The 18,324-nt window shown below is 39.9% G+C and overlaps 1 protein-coding gene across 1 annotated transcript; it reads right to left on the bottom strand.

The window, feature by feature from the left end:
• Positions 1-531: 531 nt before the first annotated feature.
• LOC135698490 (uncharacterized) lies at positions 532-17,086 on the bottom strand. Its single transcript, XM_065218496.1, has 2 exons — positions 16,729-17,086; positions 532-977 (listed from the first exon to the last, which is right to left on the bottom strand). Exons 1-2 carry the CDS (start codon positions 17,065-17,067, stop codon positions 537-539), a joined length of 780 nt encoding a protein of 259 aa, XP_065074568.1. The 5' UTR covers positions 17,068-17,086; the 3' UTR covers positions 532-536.
• Between the last annotated feature and the right edge of the window lie 1,238 nt (positions 17,087-18,324).

Here is an 18,324-nt window from a genome sequence, read left to right as displayed (position 1 = left end):
CAAAAGTAACACTTAAATATAATGAGGATTCTGTCATCTAAGTGGTCCTTTCAATTTGGAAAAGTATACATTCCAACTCATTGTAAAAAAAACGAACAGCAATGGGGAGAACCGCCACCTGGAGGAAAAATCCAACGCATATGTAATCTAGTTTTTTCTTATTATTTGTGAAGGGTTTAAGCAAAGCAATACAAGCAATCGCTGGAGGGCAATACAACCATTTAGCTCTATTATGTTACATTATCCTTCCTTTCCCTCTTTGAGTTTATGTCGCTATTTTTCTTGTATGGTAGCCGTAATGGCTGCTACCTTTAATGTGGAAGAAAAATTCGTAGGACATGTATATGAAATGTAGGCAATTTTTGGGATTTTTCCTTAAGCAAACAGTGAATCTTATGAAATTGACAGATTTTACCGAAAAAAAAGGGAAATTGTAAAAAGGAATGTGAATAAAATAATCTTGAATAAAAACTGACACACTGGAATCTTGCTTAAATAACGATGACATAGCCCGCAGTCTTCGAGATACTCTTATTCTAACACGTTGAATCTCCAAATGTTGATTGATCGAGAAAGGTTCGACTTGAACAGAACAGGTCCGCTGAAATAATCTTTGTTGGGAAAGTAACCACTCGGATGTCGCCAATAGGTGATATTTGAAGAGCATTCGACAGGATGTCCACGTTTCTTATACCCAGTGGAGTGTTAGTCCCGTAAGGGGTTTGAAGTTCGCCGGTGATTGGGTTGTATGTATCACATCGGGTTCGCGCAAGAATACACGACGTTGCATTAACGTAGAAGCCAACGCGTTGGGACTCAACGTTGAGATCCTTGTTGGCAAGCGTTTGTAGGATGCATTGATTGATTAGCGAGTTGGCGTTTTCTCGGCGAACGCACCGGACAAACTCGCAATATCCAGTATAACAGTTTGTCCCATATGCGGGAGCGGTCGTTGGTCGCATTCCGGTGACGATTGCCTGTGAAAGTATATTTTTTCGTAAGTAAGCTGGATAATTAATAATTCAATAAATTTATCGACTGGGGATTGTACAGTTTCCCGAGGTAGCCCATGATTAAAAACTAACCAAACCTAACCAGTCTCCCGAGACTGTCATCTTCTGGTCTACTATGATTTGAATCTCGGTACACAGAAGTGCAAGCCTTTTGATTTTCTGTCTTTTGATTTTCTGTCTTATGATTGGTTTATTAACGACGAGCTTCAATCCCACATTTTTGAAGTCGTTGCGCTGCTGGAACTCGAGAAGAAGATCTGGAAAACCGGGCATCAAACGGCTAGCTTCTACCAAGAGCTGTGGCACCACCAATGAGAAGGGGGCCGGCTTTCCCAGGTAGAATCTTTACTATTGATATCTAAAGTTGATATGGATGACCAAGAGGTAAATCCTGGTGAATGTGGGCGTCTTAGTGGAATACCTGTATAATGAGAGAGAGAAGGATTAGTAATTTCCATTTAATTCCACTACGTTATTTGCTTATCGTTGACAGATACGCGTATTTCGTCTACAATGTGCAGACTTCTTCAGTGTCTTGTACTAATAGTCGAGTATTAGTACAAGACACTGAAGAAGTCTGCACATTGTAGACGAAATACGCGTATCTGTCAAGGATAAGCAAATAAGGTAGTGGAATTAAATGGAAATTACTAATCCTTCTCTCTCTCATTATAAAGAGGTAAATTATCAAGAAGAAAACTAGCCGAATGCCCTTTTAAAAAACAAATCCCGATGTTTACATATCAAACAAATTCCTAAACTTTTATACTTTGTAAATACTTAATTTGCTAAAGGGTGCCCCACATCAAATTGCATCACGGAAAAAAACGCTGTAGAGAAATGCGATCAGAATGGATGTTCTATTAGTGATCAGGATCAGCGTTTAAGCGGAATCCCAATGCTTCGGTCAGAGATGTGGCCAAAAAGTTGAATATGTCCAAGTCTTTCGTTCAGAGAGCCAACGACTGGGAGGAAATGCATACGTACAAAGTACAGAAGGCTGCAAATCGTGACGAATGGTAAAATACGGTGGGAAAGTCACGGGCCCGGAAACCGTTCACCCAAATGCTGACGAAGCCTCATTGTCTCATCATGGATGATGAGACTTACGTCAAGGCGGACTTCCGGCAGCTTCCAGGGCTACTGTTCTTCGCCGCCCAGCACATGTTTGATGTTCCGGAGGAAGTAAGGAAGCAGAAACTTTCAAAGTTTGCCAAGAAATACATGATTTGGCAAGCGATCTGCTCATGTGGCAAACGGAGTACGCCGTTCGTGACTACCGGGACTGAAAACGGGGAGATCTACCTCAAGGAGTGTCTACAGAAGAGTCGTCTGCTTCCTCTGTTTATTTATTTATTTATTTATTGTTAAGTAAATCATCTGACAAATAGTATTAATGAATATCTGAATTATGTTCAATCTTCTTACTTTATTTACAAATTGAGGCGTTGACATACCAAACTTGAACGTGGATTCAACCGATGCAAAAAAAACGAACCATTGCAGATATAAGCTGGTTATAACCATACAGAGTACGATGAAATCCCGGCTGCATCAGGGACCGCTGACGTAATATCCTACCTGAAGCACGGAAGTCAAGGAGCGATAGAAGATAGGAGCAACGACGTCACCGTTGAGTAATTTAACGATAAACGTAGCTTGTTGTAATTTTCGTCTTCGATCAAGCGTTTCAAGACCAAGCAGACGACATCTAGCGGGATACGCTGGAAGGTTAGACGGATCACGCCATGGTAGATTCCTGAGAGCAAGTCTTATGAATCTTTTTTTTTTTTTTTTTTTCCTTGTCGAACGTTCGGCTGATCAAGTTCACTTTGTGCTACTCTCCACCGTCACAAGTTTTTTTTTTCTGCGCTCTGTACATTGGATTTTTTCCCCGAACGGGGTTTTTTTGATCCACTCCCCTGCTGGTGTGACTAAAGCAAAAAGTGCCACTAGCGGACCAAGACGCTCTACTCTGGAAGCAACAGCCTCGGCGAGACCGGAGGTTCGCCCGTCCAACTTTAACGCCATCAACCGAGTCATCCCATCATCCGATCGCACCATCACATTTGCATCGTTCAACAGCAAGGTCATCAGCCGTACCTACAACACAAAAACAGATTCGGGCTATCCAAGCGGGCCTTTTGTTAGCCAGCACGTGTTTTTGCCTGCATCTATAGAATACCCACTGCTTCATCGCATAGTGGATTTCTTCTCCGTTGGGAAGACGCGCCATCTCGGTATAGAGAGATAAGTAATTTTTTTTTTTCATCAGAAGTTTTTTTTTTTTCTCTGTTTGGTTTGTTTTCCGATTTTTAAGATCTGATTAATTCCCCTACAGCGTTGCTTACCCTTTCTTGCTTATTATTTAATTTATATACATTAGTTTCCCTTGTTTTTATTTGTTTTTTTTTTGTTTTTGTTATTATTTTTTTTTGCTGAGCAATTTACCTAGAGTGCGGTAGATTATATCCCATATACTTCTTTTTTTTTTTTCATTTTTAATTATTGATTGATTTCAAATTTGTGGCAAGGAAAATATTTGAATTATTAACATCAAAGTTTTCTATACATTCCATTGCGGTGATACCTTAAGGCACCGCAATGGATGACAAAAATAAAGGCGGGGGATTGTCGTTTGACATCTCAGATGATGAGTCAATTAAGTCTCCTTCATTTGAAAAGCTCGATTCTTCTGAGGAAATGGATATCCTTGAAGAATCACTTGATTTGCTCACCAACAAAAACACTGGAGCCTACCCTAAAGGGAGTGTCAAACCACTGCCTCCTTCTCCTCCTACTCCCCCTTCTCCACCATTGCCACCTCGTCTACCTGTTCCCCCTACTCCACCCGTTCCCCCAAAAACTTCTGCGACCCCCCGCCACAAGGCATACCCTGATGACTCGAAAGGTCCGTGGGTTGTATTTTTCCGGCCCAAACAAAAACCTTTGAATATTACTCGGATTTCAAAAGATCTGACAACACATTTCTCGGCCGTTACCGACATTTTTAAGGTGACGCCAAACAAACTGCGAGTTACCGTTGACGACCGGAAGCAGGCCAACCAGATCGTTGCATGCGAGCGTTTTTCGATAGAATATCGAGTCTACGTCCCCAGTTGTGATGTAGAAATTGAAGGAGTGGTCACCGAAGCGAGTCTAACTTGCGAAGATTTCTTGCACGCTGAATCCTTCGGCATCTTCAAAAATCGTTGCCTCCCAAGAGTCAAGATACTGGACTGCATTCAACTGCAGTCAGTGTCGCTCATAGGCACGAAAAAAAGGTATACCTTATCAGACTCGTTTCGTGTGACCTTTTCAGGATCGGCATTACCTGACTACGTCACAATTGGGAAGGTTCGACTACCTGTACGCTTGTTTGTACCGAGGGTAATGAATTGCTTAAAATGCAAGAAACTAGGTCACACCGCAGACTATTGCTCAAACAAACCGCGCTGCGATCAATGTGGGGAGGTGCATACGGAAGGTCCTTGTGGTGCTGCCCCAAAATGTGTTTACTGCAAGGATACTCCGCATGCTCTGAGTGATTGCCCGAAGTACAAATAGCAGGGAGAAAAACTTAAGCGGTCATTGGAAGCTCGCTCTAAGCGTTCACTAGCAGAAATTTTGAAAATGACCGCTTCATCTTCCCAAACTACCCAAAAATGCAACAACACATTCCACCTCCTGCCAGATGATGATCAGGGCTCTGATTCAGAGGTTGGTGAGGATCGTCCCTTTGTCTTTAACGGCAACCCGAGGAAGCGATGCAAAACAAACGTCATCCAAAAACCTCGTAAGGCCTCTCGTTTGGACTCTCAACCAACCTTGACAAATTTAAGAGGTAGCGGAAATGTACCAAAACCCCCACCACCGGGATTTAAACCTTGTAATTTTAACAAGGACTTTCCACCACTTCCGGGATCATCTAAAATCCCAGATATCCCATGTTTTCAGCCAGAAGAACAGCTGAAAAATCAGCAAGAACATGCTCCCATGTTCACGTTTTCTGGAATTGTGGAGAGCATCTTCAATATATTCAATGTCTCTGACTCAACGAGGAACATTATTAATTTAGTGCTTCCAATTGTGAAAACTCTTTTGAAGCAACTAGCTTCCAAGTGGTCCTTCCTTGCATCGATCATATCCTTTGATGGATAATTCTCCAAATGAGGCGGGGATATGATCTCAGTCCTGCAGTGGAACTGTAGAAGTCTTATACCGAAACTTGACGCATTCAAATTTTTAGTTCACTCCTCACTTTGTGATGCATTTGCTCTTTGTGAAACATGGCTCTCTTCAGACACAAATCTTCCTTTCCACGATTTTAACATTATTCGCCTTGATCGAGCAGATTCGTATGGAGGGGTGCTTCTCGGGATCAACAAACTCCATTCCTTTTATAGAATCGATCTGCCTTCCGTGACAGGCATTGAAGTAGTTGCATGTCAGGTAAATGTTCGAGGTAAAAGTCTCAGTATTGTCTCAGTATATCTTCCTCCGAGAACTGCGATTTCTCGCCAAGGTTTCTCAGATATCTGCTCAGTTTTACCTGAGCCTCGGTTGATATTAGGAGATTTTAACTCCCACGGTACAGGCTGGGGGGAACTGTACGATGACAACCGCTCAACGTTGATATACGACCTTTGCGATAGCTTCAATATGACAATTCTAAACACTGGGGAAGTAACACGAGTAGCCAAACCTCCAGCAAGAGAAAGTAGATTAGACCTCTCCCTCTGTTCGAGTTCACTATCGTTGGATTGCTCGTGGAAAGTAATCCAAGATCCCTACGGTAGTGACCACTTGCCAATCAAAATTTATATTACCAATGGTTCATCTTCTACTCGCTCGGTTGACATCGCGTACGATCTTACGAAAAACATTGACTGGCAAAAATTTGCGTCCGCGGTTATTGATGCCAGTCAATCGGTTGAAACACTTCCTCCACTGGATGAGTACTCCTTTCTCGCGCGTCTAATCATCGATTGTGCGCTGCAAGCACAGACGAAACGTGTTCCGGGTGTTTCCGTTCGCAAGCGACCTCCCACTCCGTGGTGGGATAAGGATTGCACCGACGCGAACAGCGAGAAGTCCGCCGCGTTTAAACGGTTCCGCAAACACGGCAAGGTCGGGGATTTCGAGCGGTACACCGACCTCGAGAAAACTTTTAAGGGCTTGATTAAAGCCAAAAAACGCGGTTACTGGCGTCGGTTCGTCGATGGGTTGTCGCGAGAGACTTCCATGAGAACACTCTGGAATGTCGGCAGGAGAATGCGAAACGCGTCATCATCGGTCAACGAAGACAAGGAGTACTCAAACAGTTGGATATTCAGCTTCGCGCGGAAAGTTTGCCCGGATTCGGTGTCGGTTCAAACCAACGTTCGTGATCGTCCGTCGGGTAGTAACGAAATAGATTCCCCGTTTTCGATGGTGGAATTCTCACTTGCTCTCCTCTCATGTAACAACTCAGCTCCTGGAATGGATAGAATCAAGTTCAACTTGCTTAAAAATCTCCCAGACGTCGCGAAGAGACGCTTGTTGAACTTATTCAATCAATTTCTGGAGCACAACATTGTTCCGGATGACTGGAGGCAAGTAAGAGTTATCGCCATTCGAAAACCCGGTAAACCCGCGTCGGATTATAACTCGTACCGTCCCATCGCGATGCTGTCCTGTATACGGAAATTGTTGGAGAAAATGATTCTTTTTCGTCTAGACAAATGGGTCGAGTCGAATGGTTTACTTTCAGATACGCAATTTGGATTTCGGAGAGGCAAAGGAACGAGCGACTGTCTTGCGTTGCTTTCAACTGAAATTCAACTGGCCTATGCGCAAAAACAGCAAATGGGTTCAGCTTTCTTGGACATTAAGGGGGCTTTTGATTCTGATTGTATCGATGTCCTTTCGGATAAACTCCACGCAACTTGTTGTCTGAGAAATATATGAGCTTTTCTCATGGAAACTCGACAACTTCACGAATTAGTTACATGGGTCTCCCCCAGGGCTCATGTTTAAGCCCCCTTCTTTATAATTTTTATGTAAAAGACATTGATGGTTGTCTTTATGAAAATTGCTCGCTAAGGCAGCTTGCAGATGACGGGGTTGTGTCCGTTATAGGGCCAAGTGCACCGGACCTGCAAGGACCATTGCAAGATACCTTAGACAATTTGTCTACTTGGGCTATGAAGCTGGGTATCGAATTCTCTCCGGAGAAAACTGAGTTGGTCGTTTTTTTCTAGGAAGCATCATCCTGCACAGTTACAGCTTCAACTAAAGGGTAGAACAATCACTCAAAGTATATCTTTCAAGTATTTAGGTGTCTGGTTCGATTCCAAATGCACATGGGGAAAACATATTGCGTATCTGAAACAAAAATGCCAGCAAAGAATTAATTTTCTTCGTACAATTACTGGAACTTGGTGGGGAGCACACCCGGAAGATCTGATCAGGTTGTATCGAACAACCATCTTGTCCTAGAGTACGGTAGCTTCTGCTTTCAATCCGCGGCGAAAACACATAACACACACACAATACCGTTGCCTCCGAATCGCGCTTGGCTGTATGCACTCGACGCATACGATGAGCCTCGAAGTACTCGCGGGTGTTCTCCCACTGACAGATCGTTTCGCGGAACTGTCCTTCCGGTTTCTCATCCGTTGTGAAGTAATGAACCCATTGGTAATAGAAAACTTTGAGAAGCTGCTCGACAGAAATCCTCAAACAAGGTTCATGAGTTTGTACTATGAGTACATGACGCTGGAGGTTGGCCCTTCTTCATTAATCTCCAATCGTGATTGCTTTCAAGCCTTCTATAGTTCCTCTGTAAATTTTGATCTGACCATGATGCAAGAAATCCATGGAATACCAGATCACCATCGGTCGATGGTTGTTCCCTCAATTTTTGCAATCAAGTACCACCATGTAAGTAACGATAAAAGATTTTTCACAGATGGGTCAACCATAAATGCTTCCACTGGATTTGGTGTATTTAATCAATTTCATAGCGCCGCTTATAAACTGCAGAAACCATGCTCAGTATACGTTGCGGAACTCGCAGCTATATTTTACGCAGTAGAGCGAATTGCTTCACTACCTTCTGACCATTATTTCATTTTTACGGTTAGTCTTAGCTCATTGGAGGCTATTCGTTCAATGAGGCCGATGAAGCACTCCTCGTATTTCCTGCCTGAAATACGATCTAAACTGAGTGCTTTATCTAACTGCTCCTATACTATCACCTTAGCTTGGGTCCCATCTCATTGCTCAATTCCGGGTAATGAGAAAGCGGACTCGTTGGCTAAGGTGGGCGCTATGGAAGGCAATATTTTTGAGCGACAAATCGCCTTCAACGAATTTTTCTCCATTGCTCGTCAGCAAGTCCTCATCAGTTGGCAAAACAAATGGAATGATGGTGAATTGGGAAGATGGTTACATTCTATTCTCCCACAGGTGTCGAACAAATCATGGTTCAAAGGGTTGGACATGAGCCGCGACTTTATACGCGTTATATCAAGGCTTATGTCCAATCACTGCTCGTTAGACTCGCACTTCTATCGAATTGGGCTCTCAGGCAGCAATTTATGTGCGTGTGGCAGTGGTTATCACGATATCGAGCATGTTGTTTGGTCGTGTACCTTACACCGTGTTGCCAGATCTGAGTTATCCACATCCCTCAAGGCCCGAAGAAAACAACCCGCGATACCCGTTAGAGATGTCTTGGCGAGCCGAGATCTCGACTATTTGAATTTAATTTATGTGTTTTTAAAACGGATAGATCTGAGGATTTAGTAGTTAGTGTCATCTTGTGTTCTCCTAAGTTGTTAGCTGCCCATCGGTGTACCCCCATGTTTGTCTTTTTCATCAGAGTGTCGCTTAGTTCGAGATCAAGAGCACATTGCTCTCGAAACCTTGTGTTCACAATCCCTTCCCTGCCATCCATTTGTTACAATTTGTTACCCCTAACCTCGAGATAGCCGCGAGTAATCGGCCCCCGCTTTACTAACATTAGTTTTAAGTAATTTTGTAATCTAATCAATGAATATGGGCTCCGCAAAGCTATAGCAAATGAGCCTGGAAAAATAAACGCATTATAAAAAAAAAAAAAACCTTTTTTTGGACTCGCTCGATTCTTATGTTCCATGTAACGTCGTTTGGAGCCCATACGAGTAAAGTGTTTTCTAGAATCGGTCGCACGATGGAACAATATAGCGCTTTTAGACAGTGTGGATCCGTGAAGTCCTTGGAAATTTTGGAGATAAAGCCAAGTTGACGGTTTGCCTTAGAAATAATCGATGCTTAATAGGAATGGAAGGAGAGCTTCGAATCCAGCACAACGCCAAGATCGGTCACATGGCCCACCCTATCAAGCACAGTATGATCGATGTGGTATTCATAAATTATCGGGTCTTTGGAACGATAGAAGGTCATGATGTGGCATTTAGCGATGCTGATGACAAGTTTGGTCAAGCGACACCAGTGAACAAACATGTTGAGCAACATTTGCTGGTGAAGACAATCCTCGATGCAGCGTACCACCATAGAGGTAACTCTAAGACTAGTAGGTCCCGAAGAAACGTGCTCAACTTTTTGGCTCAGCTCTGGTACTATCTTCGGTCCCAAGCTAATCGATGCACCCCTCGAAACATAGGAAAATCCACGAACCCCTCATTTTATCTGTCAAACTTTCATAGCGAATCAAAACAAACATAGTGTAGTACTAAAAGTACTAAGAACCATCGAAAAATACAGGGCTATTATGAAGCAGGCACTACGGAAGCATCCCAAGGAGTTCAAATCTGAGGAAGACATGAAGAAAAAGTGGGTTTCCGAACAGAAGAAGCTGCAGCCAGATGTTGTACAGAACCTAATGAGTGGAATTAAGCGTAAGGTGCGAGTGTAAGGTTATGGTATTGAAGTTGAAAGAAATTAATACGCCAAAGGTTACTAATGGTTTATATTTTATTGTCTGAAAGTATGAAAAAGATCGGTCAACTATGTAATTTTCTACAGCGTTTTTTCCGTGATGCAATTTGATTTGGGACACCCTTTATTGGAACGATATTGGAAGAAAACATTTCAGATATTATTTCTATTATTTACCTCTTATATTGCGCTTATGAATATAATTTTTTGACATGAAGATCATAACTTTGTATACCTATACTGAGATATTTTCATCTACCTGGATTGTAGCACTGAGTAAGACTGACTGGGTATTATTGACGTTGACGGCACCGCCGAAAAATTGTCTCTTCTAGAAAAGATTGACAGTTTCATATAAGATTTGTCAGTGAAGTGAAACGATAGTACGAAGTCTGCCATGTTTCACGCACAGTCTGACGTTTGCTTATGGATTTTACCATAGGAGTAAAGAGCTACGGAGTCGCCGTTAACGCCAATTAAATCAATGCGAGGATGTGCAAACTGACAATCAAGGGTCGTTTCTTCACCTGCAGTATCACAAGATTGAAATGTTCTACGCGCAGCTGGAGCAAATGTATCATACTGATGCTCTTCGCGGGATACGAAAATTTGGTGACATGAACGCCCAAGTGACTATTCTGCAATCATTTGGCATCCACTCTGATTTATGATGGTTTTATAATGGCAATGAATAAGCCATTCAGTTTAAATACAGCATTTCACAGTGTAAAACGTTCCTGCTTAGTAGTTCACCTTTTCGCTGTTTTAAAAACCTTTTACAGTCTGGCGAGAAGTCAAAAACTGTCTTGTTTTAAAATTAAGTTTAAAGTAGTTCTCAATCCCACCATAAAACTATTCTAAAAATCAATCATAAACTTCATTAGCAATTTTTTTATTAATGTCTTGATAAAATACTCTATAAACATGTTCTATCATTATTAAAGCAATCATAAAACCATTTGGTTTTAAATGAGAGTAAAATGCATATATTTTTGCCTTTTCGGCTTTTAAAAGTGTATCATAAAATCTCCTCTGTTTACAAATTGAAGTTTAAGGATGGATCCTCATAGTGAATAAAAACCAAATTTATGACAAGGATATCTCGAAGGATAAACGAAGTTGGAGGAAAAATTCAAGCGATGCTAACGACCGAAGGGAAGTTGAATTCAGTAAAATTCAGTTCTTTAGAATAACCAGCACGTCCGGCGGAACGGGTACCATCAACGACTGAGCATCTGGTGGAGAAGAGTGAAGTGAGCGTGGTCCTCAAATTTATAAAACATTGTCAAAACAGTCTGAAAACAGACCTTGCGAATAGATGAAGATGGGAATAACTTTCATCAGTACCGATAGCAACCCACTGAAGCTGTCAGTTAGCGGACACTAGTTGGTTTCCGATCCATAGCTGCGATTTTATTCGGTGAAAAGGTAATCACTTGGAAAAAAAATAATTCAACCGTACATTCCTGCATCGTTTGATGGTGCACTTCCAGAACCATCCGGAAGAAGGGGATCTTGTTGGTAATGATCGAGGTTACAGCTGTGTGAAATGCGAAATGTTGTGAACACTTTCTGAGTAACTGCTTCCAAGCCATCGAGAGAGAATCGCCTGAAAGAACGCTGAATCGCTCAGCGCAACTATCGAAAGATAAACAAACTTTGACGTTTAACATTTTGTAGGCAACAATAAATCTGAACGGGTAAGGATCAAGCAAAATGGCCTTAGATAAATACAATTCAGTCTACAAGTTTTCTCCATAAAAGCCATTTCAAACCCTTATGAATTTGTTAAGGATTTCTTGAAAGCAAAATATTTTTTTACAAATGGCCCATGAAAATTAACTTTTATGCCTCCGCCATATTACAATTATTTTCAATTTATATTTTCTTGCATATAACTTTATTTTAGTTAATTTAGCAATGAGAAAATATTTAGAATGCAAAAATCATGAGAAATAAAAATTTCGGCAAACCTTAATGATCGATCTGAAGAATATATTTTTTTTTTCTTAATGTTAAATAATTAGTAAAATCGATGTTTTCCGTGGGCGGACTCAAGTTTTTCGATGTTATCACGTACATTTCACAACAAATTTTATATGGCACCTAAAACTAGGCCACTTCATGAGAACTATTTAATAATTTTGGAAATTCGGCAGGATTTTTATACGATCAGTTTTTATTTTAATTATTTTGATAAGATCGGAGGGTATTTATTAATCCTTTTTTATCTTGATTGTTGTTTTTCTAGTGAACTTAGCAAGCAGCTAGGGTAAAAAGGCTCGGATAATGGTTTTAATTGTTGCCAAATAGCTTTTATTGTAGCTTAAATACGGTTTTGAAATGGATCTCAATGCATTTATCGTACAACCATTTTGCAGTAAATCAATCTTAAAGAGCTTCGAAGATATACCCTTCAGAACCTTCTCCAGAGTGGGCCAACTAGACAGATTCTAGCATCAATGAGGTTTTGGTGGATGCATCAATGGCAAAGCAGTCTTGGCCAAGGTTTTATGAATGTTGTTTTATAGTTGCTTTGTAGTATTTCATAAAACTTAAAATGTTACTTGGGCGTATAGGTACGACGACAATTCATAGACCGGAAATCGAGCTGAACCTGCATTATTGATTTTCTCTTTTCTTTTAACTGATTCTTATGTCAAGAAGGCCGCTTACATGTGTCGGTCTCAGGGAACCGAAATTTACACGTCTTTTTCGTAGTGTGTAACATTCATAAGAAAAATTGTCATATGGCTTCGACATCAACATTTCTAACTGATTTAGATGAATTTAGGCAAGCAACAGTATGTAAATGGTAGAGAGATTTTATTTTTCAGATTTCCGCGGTACAAGTCACATTAATATCAATGAATGAGCTAGTAATTGTGATGTTTACAATACTGTCACGTTTTGTCATGAACAAGGAATCAAAAATATCTCCAAATGACAAAATAACAAGCGATTAACGAGCGGAATGATAACGCTATGTTAGAAGTACAAAGCAATAATGATATAATCTTCTTCTTTTTTTTGTGACAAGTAGCCCGTGCGACCAGGGTTGAAAAATCATGAAAAAATCACCAGCATTCTCTATGAAATGAATTTTTCATCCATAGTGAACTTTGATGAATTTTAGTGATTTTTTCAGCCCTGCGTGCGACACAGCTCACTCGGGGAGGTAGAAGGAAATGAGCAAATTTTTGTTATGTATTTTTTCGATTCAGATCAGGTTATGTCTTCATCCGCGTATATTGCAACAAAACTGGTAAGTAATATATCATTATCCTACTACCACTCCCATTGAGCTATGTTACAGAGCGAGTTTGTCATGGTAGTCGTGGCAACCGTTTCGTCTGTATCGTTGGTTGCTTTACGTGTTTGGATTCGTTGATCATGACAAAAAATCGATGAGATTTTGAAATAAATCTCTATCATCGTTTTCTCATCTGATGATAGTGACAGAATTATCTCTGCAAATATCGCGTGAGATCTTTCATGGAAAATTATATTTGTCAGCTCTGCTCCTGGTTTTGTCCAAAAATCAAAACAGCTTTTGGGCTGAAGTCGTACGCAGCAAAAGATAAATTGTAATATCACATTCAAGAGGATGCCTTTCAATCATGTCGAAAATCACATGTAATTTTTATGGCCACAAAAAAAAAGCAGCGTAATGTCAGTGCATGCACAGTATTAATGATAATTTAAAAGACACTGCATTTCACACGTTAAAACTATCTTTTGAACAGTTATCCAGTGAGATTGGGATAGCTGTCATAATGACTTTTTAATAATTATTGTAGCCCGGTAAACACTATTTTGTTCGCTACAATGGTGATGATGGATTTTTAATATCTAATGTAATAGTAGTAGATTAAAAAAAAGCAGTCCACAAAGGTTTAAGCCTCGCGCGCGTATTACGGATATAGAGGACTGAATTTAAAATTTGTTTTAAAAAATGCAATTTTGTAACTTATTTGAAAGATAACTTGATTTAGTAGCAAGTTTTCTTGCAAATGTTGGGGGTTCGTGACCATTTCTGATATTTCTGAAAATTATGATAGCATCAGATTGCGGGGTTGCTAGTGTAATACCTATGCTTGTAATACCTATGAATATTTAAGGTGGACGAAAAGGCGAACTAAGAGGTTGACGCCGCCCAACATGCTTTTCAGCAAGAAATCCCTCAACTATTGATTTGGTCTTAACTGATTCATGTCAACTTTGTAGCCAATTGGTTACCCATGCTGACTTCGGTTCTGATCACCTTCCAGTAACTTTTGAAATATCCCAAGAAATAATTTCTAATCCCAACAGCTTTACTTTCAATTACCATAGGGCTGATTGGGAGCAATATCGAACATTTATGGAATATAACTTCGATCCAAACATTCCTTTGCAAACCAAAGATGAAATTAATTATGCTCTTGAATCTCTGACTACTTCTATAGTTGAAGCAAGAGCTGCCTCAGTACCAAAATGCGAGGTTAAATTCGATTCAATTATAATAGACGATGATCTTCAGCTCTTGATCCGTCTTAAAAATGTCCGTAGGAGACAATTTCAAAGAACACGTGATCCTGCCATGAAAGTTATCTGGCGGGATTCACAAAAACAAATTAAAAAGCGATTCTCTGCCCTGAGGAACAAAACTTTTGAAAATAATGTTTCTAAATAAGACCCGAGTTCCAAACCCTTTTGGAAACTTACAAAATTTTTGAAAAAACCTCAAAAGCCAATTCCAGCGCTTAAAGAAGGTGGTAAAATTTTGATCACAAATTTGGAAAAAGCTCAGAAACTTGCTAAGCAATTCGAGAGTTCCCATAATTTCAGTTTGGGTCTTACTAGTCCTATTGAGAATCAGGTTGTTCGGGATTATCTGAATATTTTCTCTCGGGAAAATATTTTTGATGATTCCTAGGGGACTGATTTGGACGAAGTAAGGTCTATAACTAAAAAGTTTCATAATATGAAAGCTCCAGCTGATGATGGAATTTTCTATTTCCTCACCAAAAAACTCCCAGAGAGTACCTTGTCTTTCTTGGTAAAATTATTTAACAGATGTTTCCATTTGGCATACTTTCCTGATAAATGGAAAAATGCAAAAGTTGCGGCGGATAAAAATCCAGCTGAAGCTTCTAGCTACCGTCCAATAAGTTTGCTTTCTTCAATAAGTAAACTTTTTGAAAAGATAATTTTAAATAGAATGATGCTTCACATCAATACGAACTCAACTTTTTGCAGATGAGCAGTTTGGATTTCGCCATGGGCATTCAACTACTCATCAACTCTTAATAGTTACCAATTTAATTCGTTCAAACAAATCTGAAGGCCACTCAACTTGACATAGAAAAAGCAATTGCTAAATTGAAAAAGTTTAATTTTCCACTTTATATTAAGAAATTAGTTCAAAATTATTTAACTGACAGAACTCTGCAGGTAAATTATCAAAATTCCATATTTGATCGACTACATGTTAGAGCAGGAGTGCCTCAGGGTAGCATTCTTGGGCCTATATTGTATAACATTTTCACTTCGGACCTCTCTTATTTGCCTCAGGGTTGCCACAAATCTTTGTTCGCTGATGACACAGGCATTTCTGCTAAAGGAAGAATTCTTCGTGTTATTTGCAGTAGACTGCAGAAAAGTTTAGATATTTTCGCTTCTTATTTACAAAAATGGAAGATATCTCCCAACGCTTCCAAAACTCAACTTATAATATTTCCACATTAGCCTAGAGCTTCGTTTTTGAAACCTAGTAGTAGTCACATAGCCACTATGAACGGAGTTCTAATTTCCTGGTCAAACCAAGTGAAATATCTTGGATTAGTACTTGACCAAAAATTAACTTTTAAAGATCACATTGAGGGCATTCAAGCCAAATGTAACAAATATATAAGGGGGGCGACCCCGGCGTAGTGGTTAACATCCATACCTCTCACGCCAAAGTCACGAGTTCAAATCTCACCCCCGGACAAGTCACGAATGACCCAAGAGTGTTAAAGTGACTATAATAAAAAAAAAAAAAACAAATATATAAAATGTTTGTATCCTCTTATAATCAGGAAATCCAAACTTTGCCTGACGAATAAACTTCTAATATCTAAACAAATGTTTAGACCGGTAATGCTTTACGCTGTGCCAATATGGTCTACCTAGTTGTTGTACTACCAGGAAAAAAGCACTTCAAGGGATTCAGAACAAAGTTCTGAAGATGATTTTGAAGTTGCCTCCCTGGTACAGTACTACCGAGGTACATAGAATTTCGAATGTTGAGACTTTACAACAAATGTCCAACAAAATAATTAATAATGTCAGGCAAAAATCTTTGCAATCCTCAATTGCAACGTTTAATTCCCTTTATACTTAGATAAGATTTAGTTTTAGTTTTTAGTTTAAAGATTTCAATTGTTATACTGATTTAAAAACCCTGCTTCCAAGCAGGAACAATGTAAACACACTTAGATATATATCATAACAATTAAGTCTGGTAATTTATTGTAGTAACTGGAGCATCTAGGTTAAATTGAAAAAAAAGTTTTCGACTTTTTCCTGCAGTTTCCTCCAACACCCCGTAGTTGGCTCCTTTGGATAGGTTCATTCAATTTCCCGAAGTAAATTATCTCGGTTGTGTGATAATTTGTAATACAAATTTATATTTAGCTTGATTTCTGTACAAAATAGCTTTTTCCCGGGAAGTAAAACTAGTTTCCCGTGAATTGTGAAATGTGAAGTTTGGTAAATTTCCTGGGAATTGTTTCTCGGGACTTTTCGGGTAGGAAATACTACTTACCGCTAATGACGCTGCACACAGGGCGTAGTTGCTATTCATCAGATAAATCGTTGCACATTGGCTTACTGCTGCTAACTGAGTCTGCCCGGCCGGAAGAACTCCTGCCCGGAAAAAGCACCCATAGCAAGCATCTCGGGTGGTAATGGACGTTGATTGGGTTGCATTGCAAAGCAGATTGAACAACGAAAGCAGCCTGTGATTATTGTTACTGCACACCGGTTTTTCGTCAGACCACGGTTGAATTAATTTGAATCCATATGTGAATTGAAGCATGACTAGCAAGGATACGGCACCGATCGAAATAAAACGAAAAACTGCACTTTGCTTCCGGCACTTCATTTTATGATGCACTTTTGATTGAGTTCAACAACCAACTGACACATACTGCACGGCGAGGAAATGTATGTAGAATATTTGATTCACTTTCTATTTGGGATGACTGCCGTTCTCTACATATGTGATTAAAACTATCAAATGTGGATATGACAGACATCGTAGGTGCAACGATGGTGTTGATGGTAATGGTGGTTGTATAGGAATGTCACGCTTTTATGATTTCATTTTCACTCTCTAGATCGTTTCCGTTCTATCGATCGTGTAAATTCGCACAAATGGTAGTTAGCAAAGTTAAAACAGGAACACATTATTCTTGTTAAATCTGATACTTTCCAGCACATCAAAAAGGGTTGCTCAATACGATTTATGTTAGTAAATTGAATGGTTTGCATGAATGGAAGAAAACAACTGTTGTTGCTGTTCGAACCGTAGTCTGAAGTCTGGATTTACATCAACGTGTGGAGTGTTTCAAAAAAGTAAAAAAAGTAAAGTCTGGAATTTCAAACGCTACCCCCTGAAATGGTGGTTTCGGGCGTCAGAAATACCATCCCCCTTATTTTGCGAGCTATTCAAATGGAGAGTCACCTGACTCGCGGCGCAAAATAAGTGGGCCTACCATAATTTGAAATCATTTGGTTCACGGGAGCCCCTCGCTCAAAGGGTTTGAAGCTTGTATGAGGAAAATCGACAATATGTATGCACAGCAAAAAAATAATTTTGATATCACATCAAAGTGGATGCACTACAATCATGTCGAAAATTTCATGTAATTTTTATGACCACATAAATAAACAAATGCAGTAAAAGCAGCGTAATGTCAGTTCATGCATTGTATTAATGATAATTTTGTCCTTTTTAGCAAGTAATATTACACCATATTTTCGACATGATTGTAGTGCATCCACTTTGACGTGATATCAAAATTATTTTTTTGCTGTGTGGGGGAACTAGCCACTTTCACAATCGCGGCTCCAGGTGGCGCTGTAGTTGGTCGATTTTCTTCGTGTACAAAATATAGAACCTTTAGTGAATTGGGAATATCTTGGCACAAGACCGAATGTGAATCCGAGTTACCCCCAAAAAGTTATTAGCGTATCAAATGAACACCACCTGCTTTACTTTTGGTGAGGGCCTAACGCGCTTTGTGCGGTTTATATTTTTACGAACAGGCATACGAATAGCAATGTTTGCATGGGTATACCTGCCCCGTAACGTGGGTAGATCACCTTTTCGTGGTACGTTACGGGATGTAAGAAGACT

The sequence above is a fragment of the Ochlerotatus camptorhynchus genome, unplaced genomic scaffold (assembly GCF_037179485.1).
Source record: "Ochlerotatus camptorhynchus isolate MF236.1 unplaced genomic scaffold, CSIRO-AGI_Acam_v1.1 ptg000087l, whole genome shotgun sequence".
NCBI lineage: Eukaryota > Metazoa > Arthropoda > Insecta > Diptera > Culicidae > Ochlerotatus > Ochlerotatus camptorhynchus.
Note: the sequence above shows the minus strand (reverse complement) of the source record. Positions and strands in the feature narration are given on the sequence as shown.

Excerpts from the sequence above, each read along its gene's own strand:
- LOC135698490 (XM_065218496.1), bottom strand. The coding sequence starts at position 17,067 with ATGAAGTGCCGGAAGCAAAGTGCAGTTTTTCGTTTTATTTCGATCGGT. Across the intron at positions 978-16,728 it reads TGTGTGCAGCGTCATTAGCG|GCAATCGTCACCGGAATGCG; the intron begins GTAAGTAGTATT and ends ATACTTTCACAG.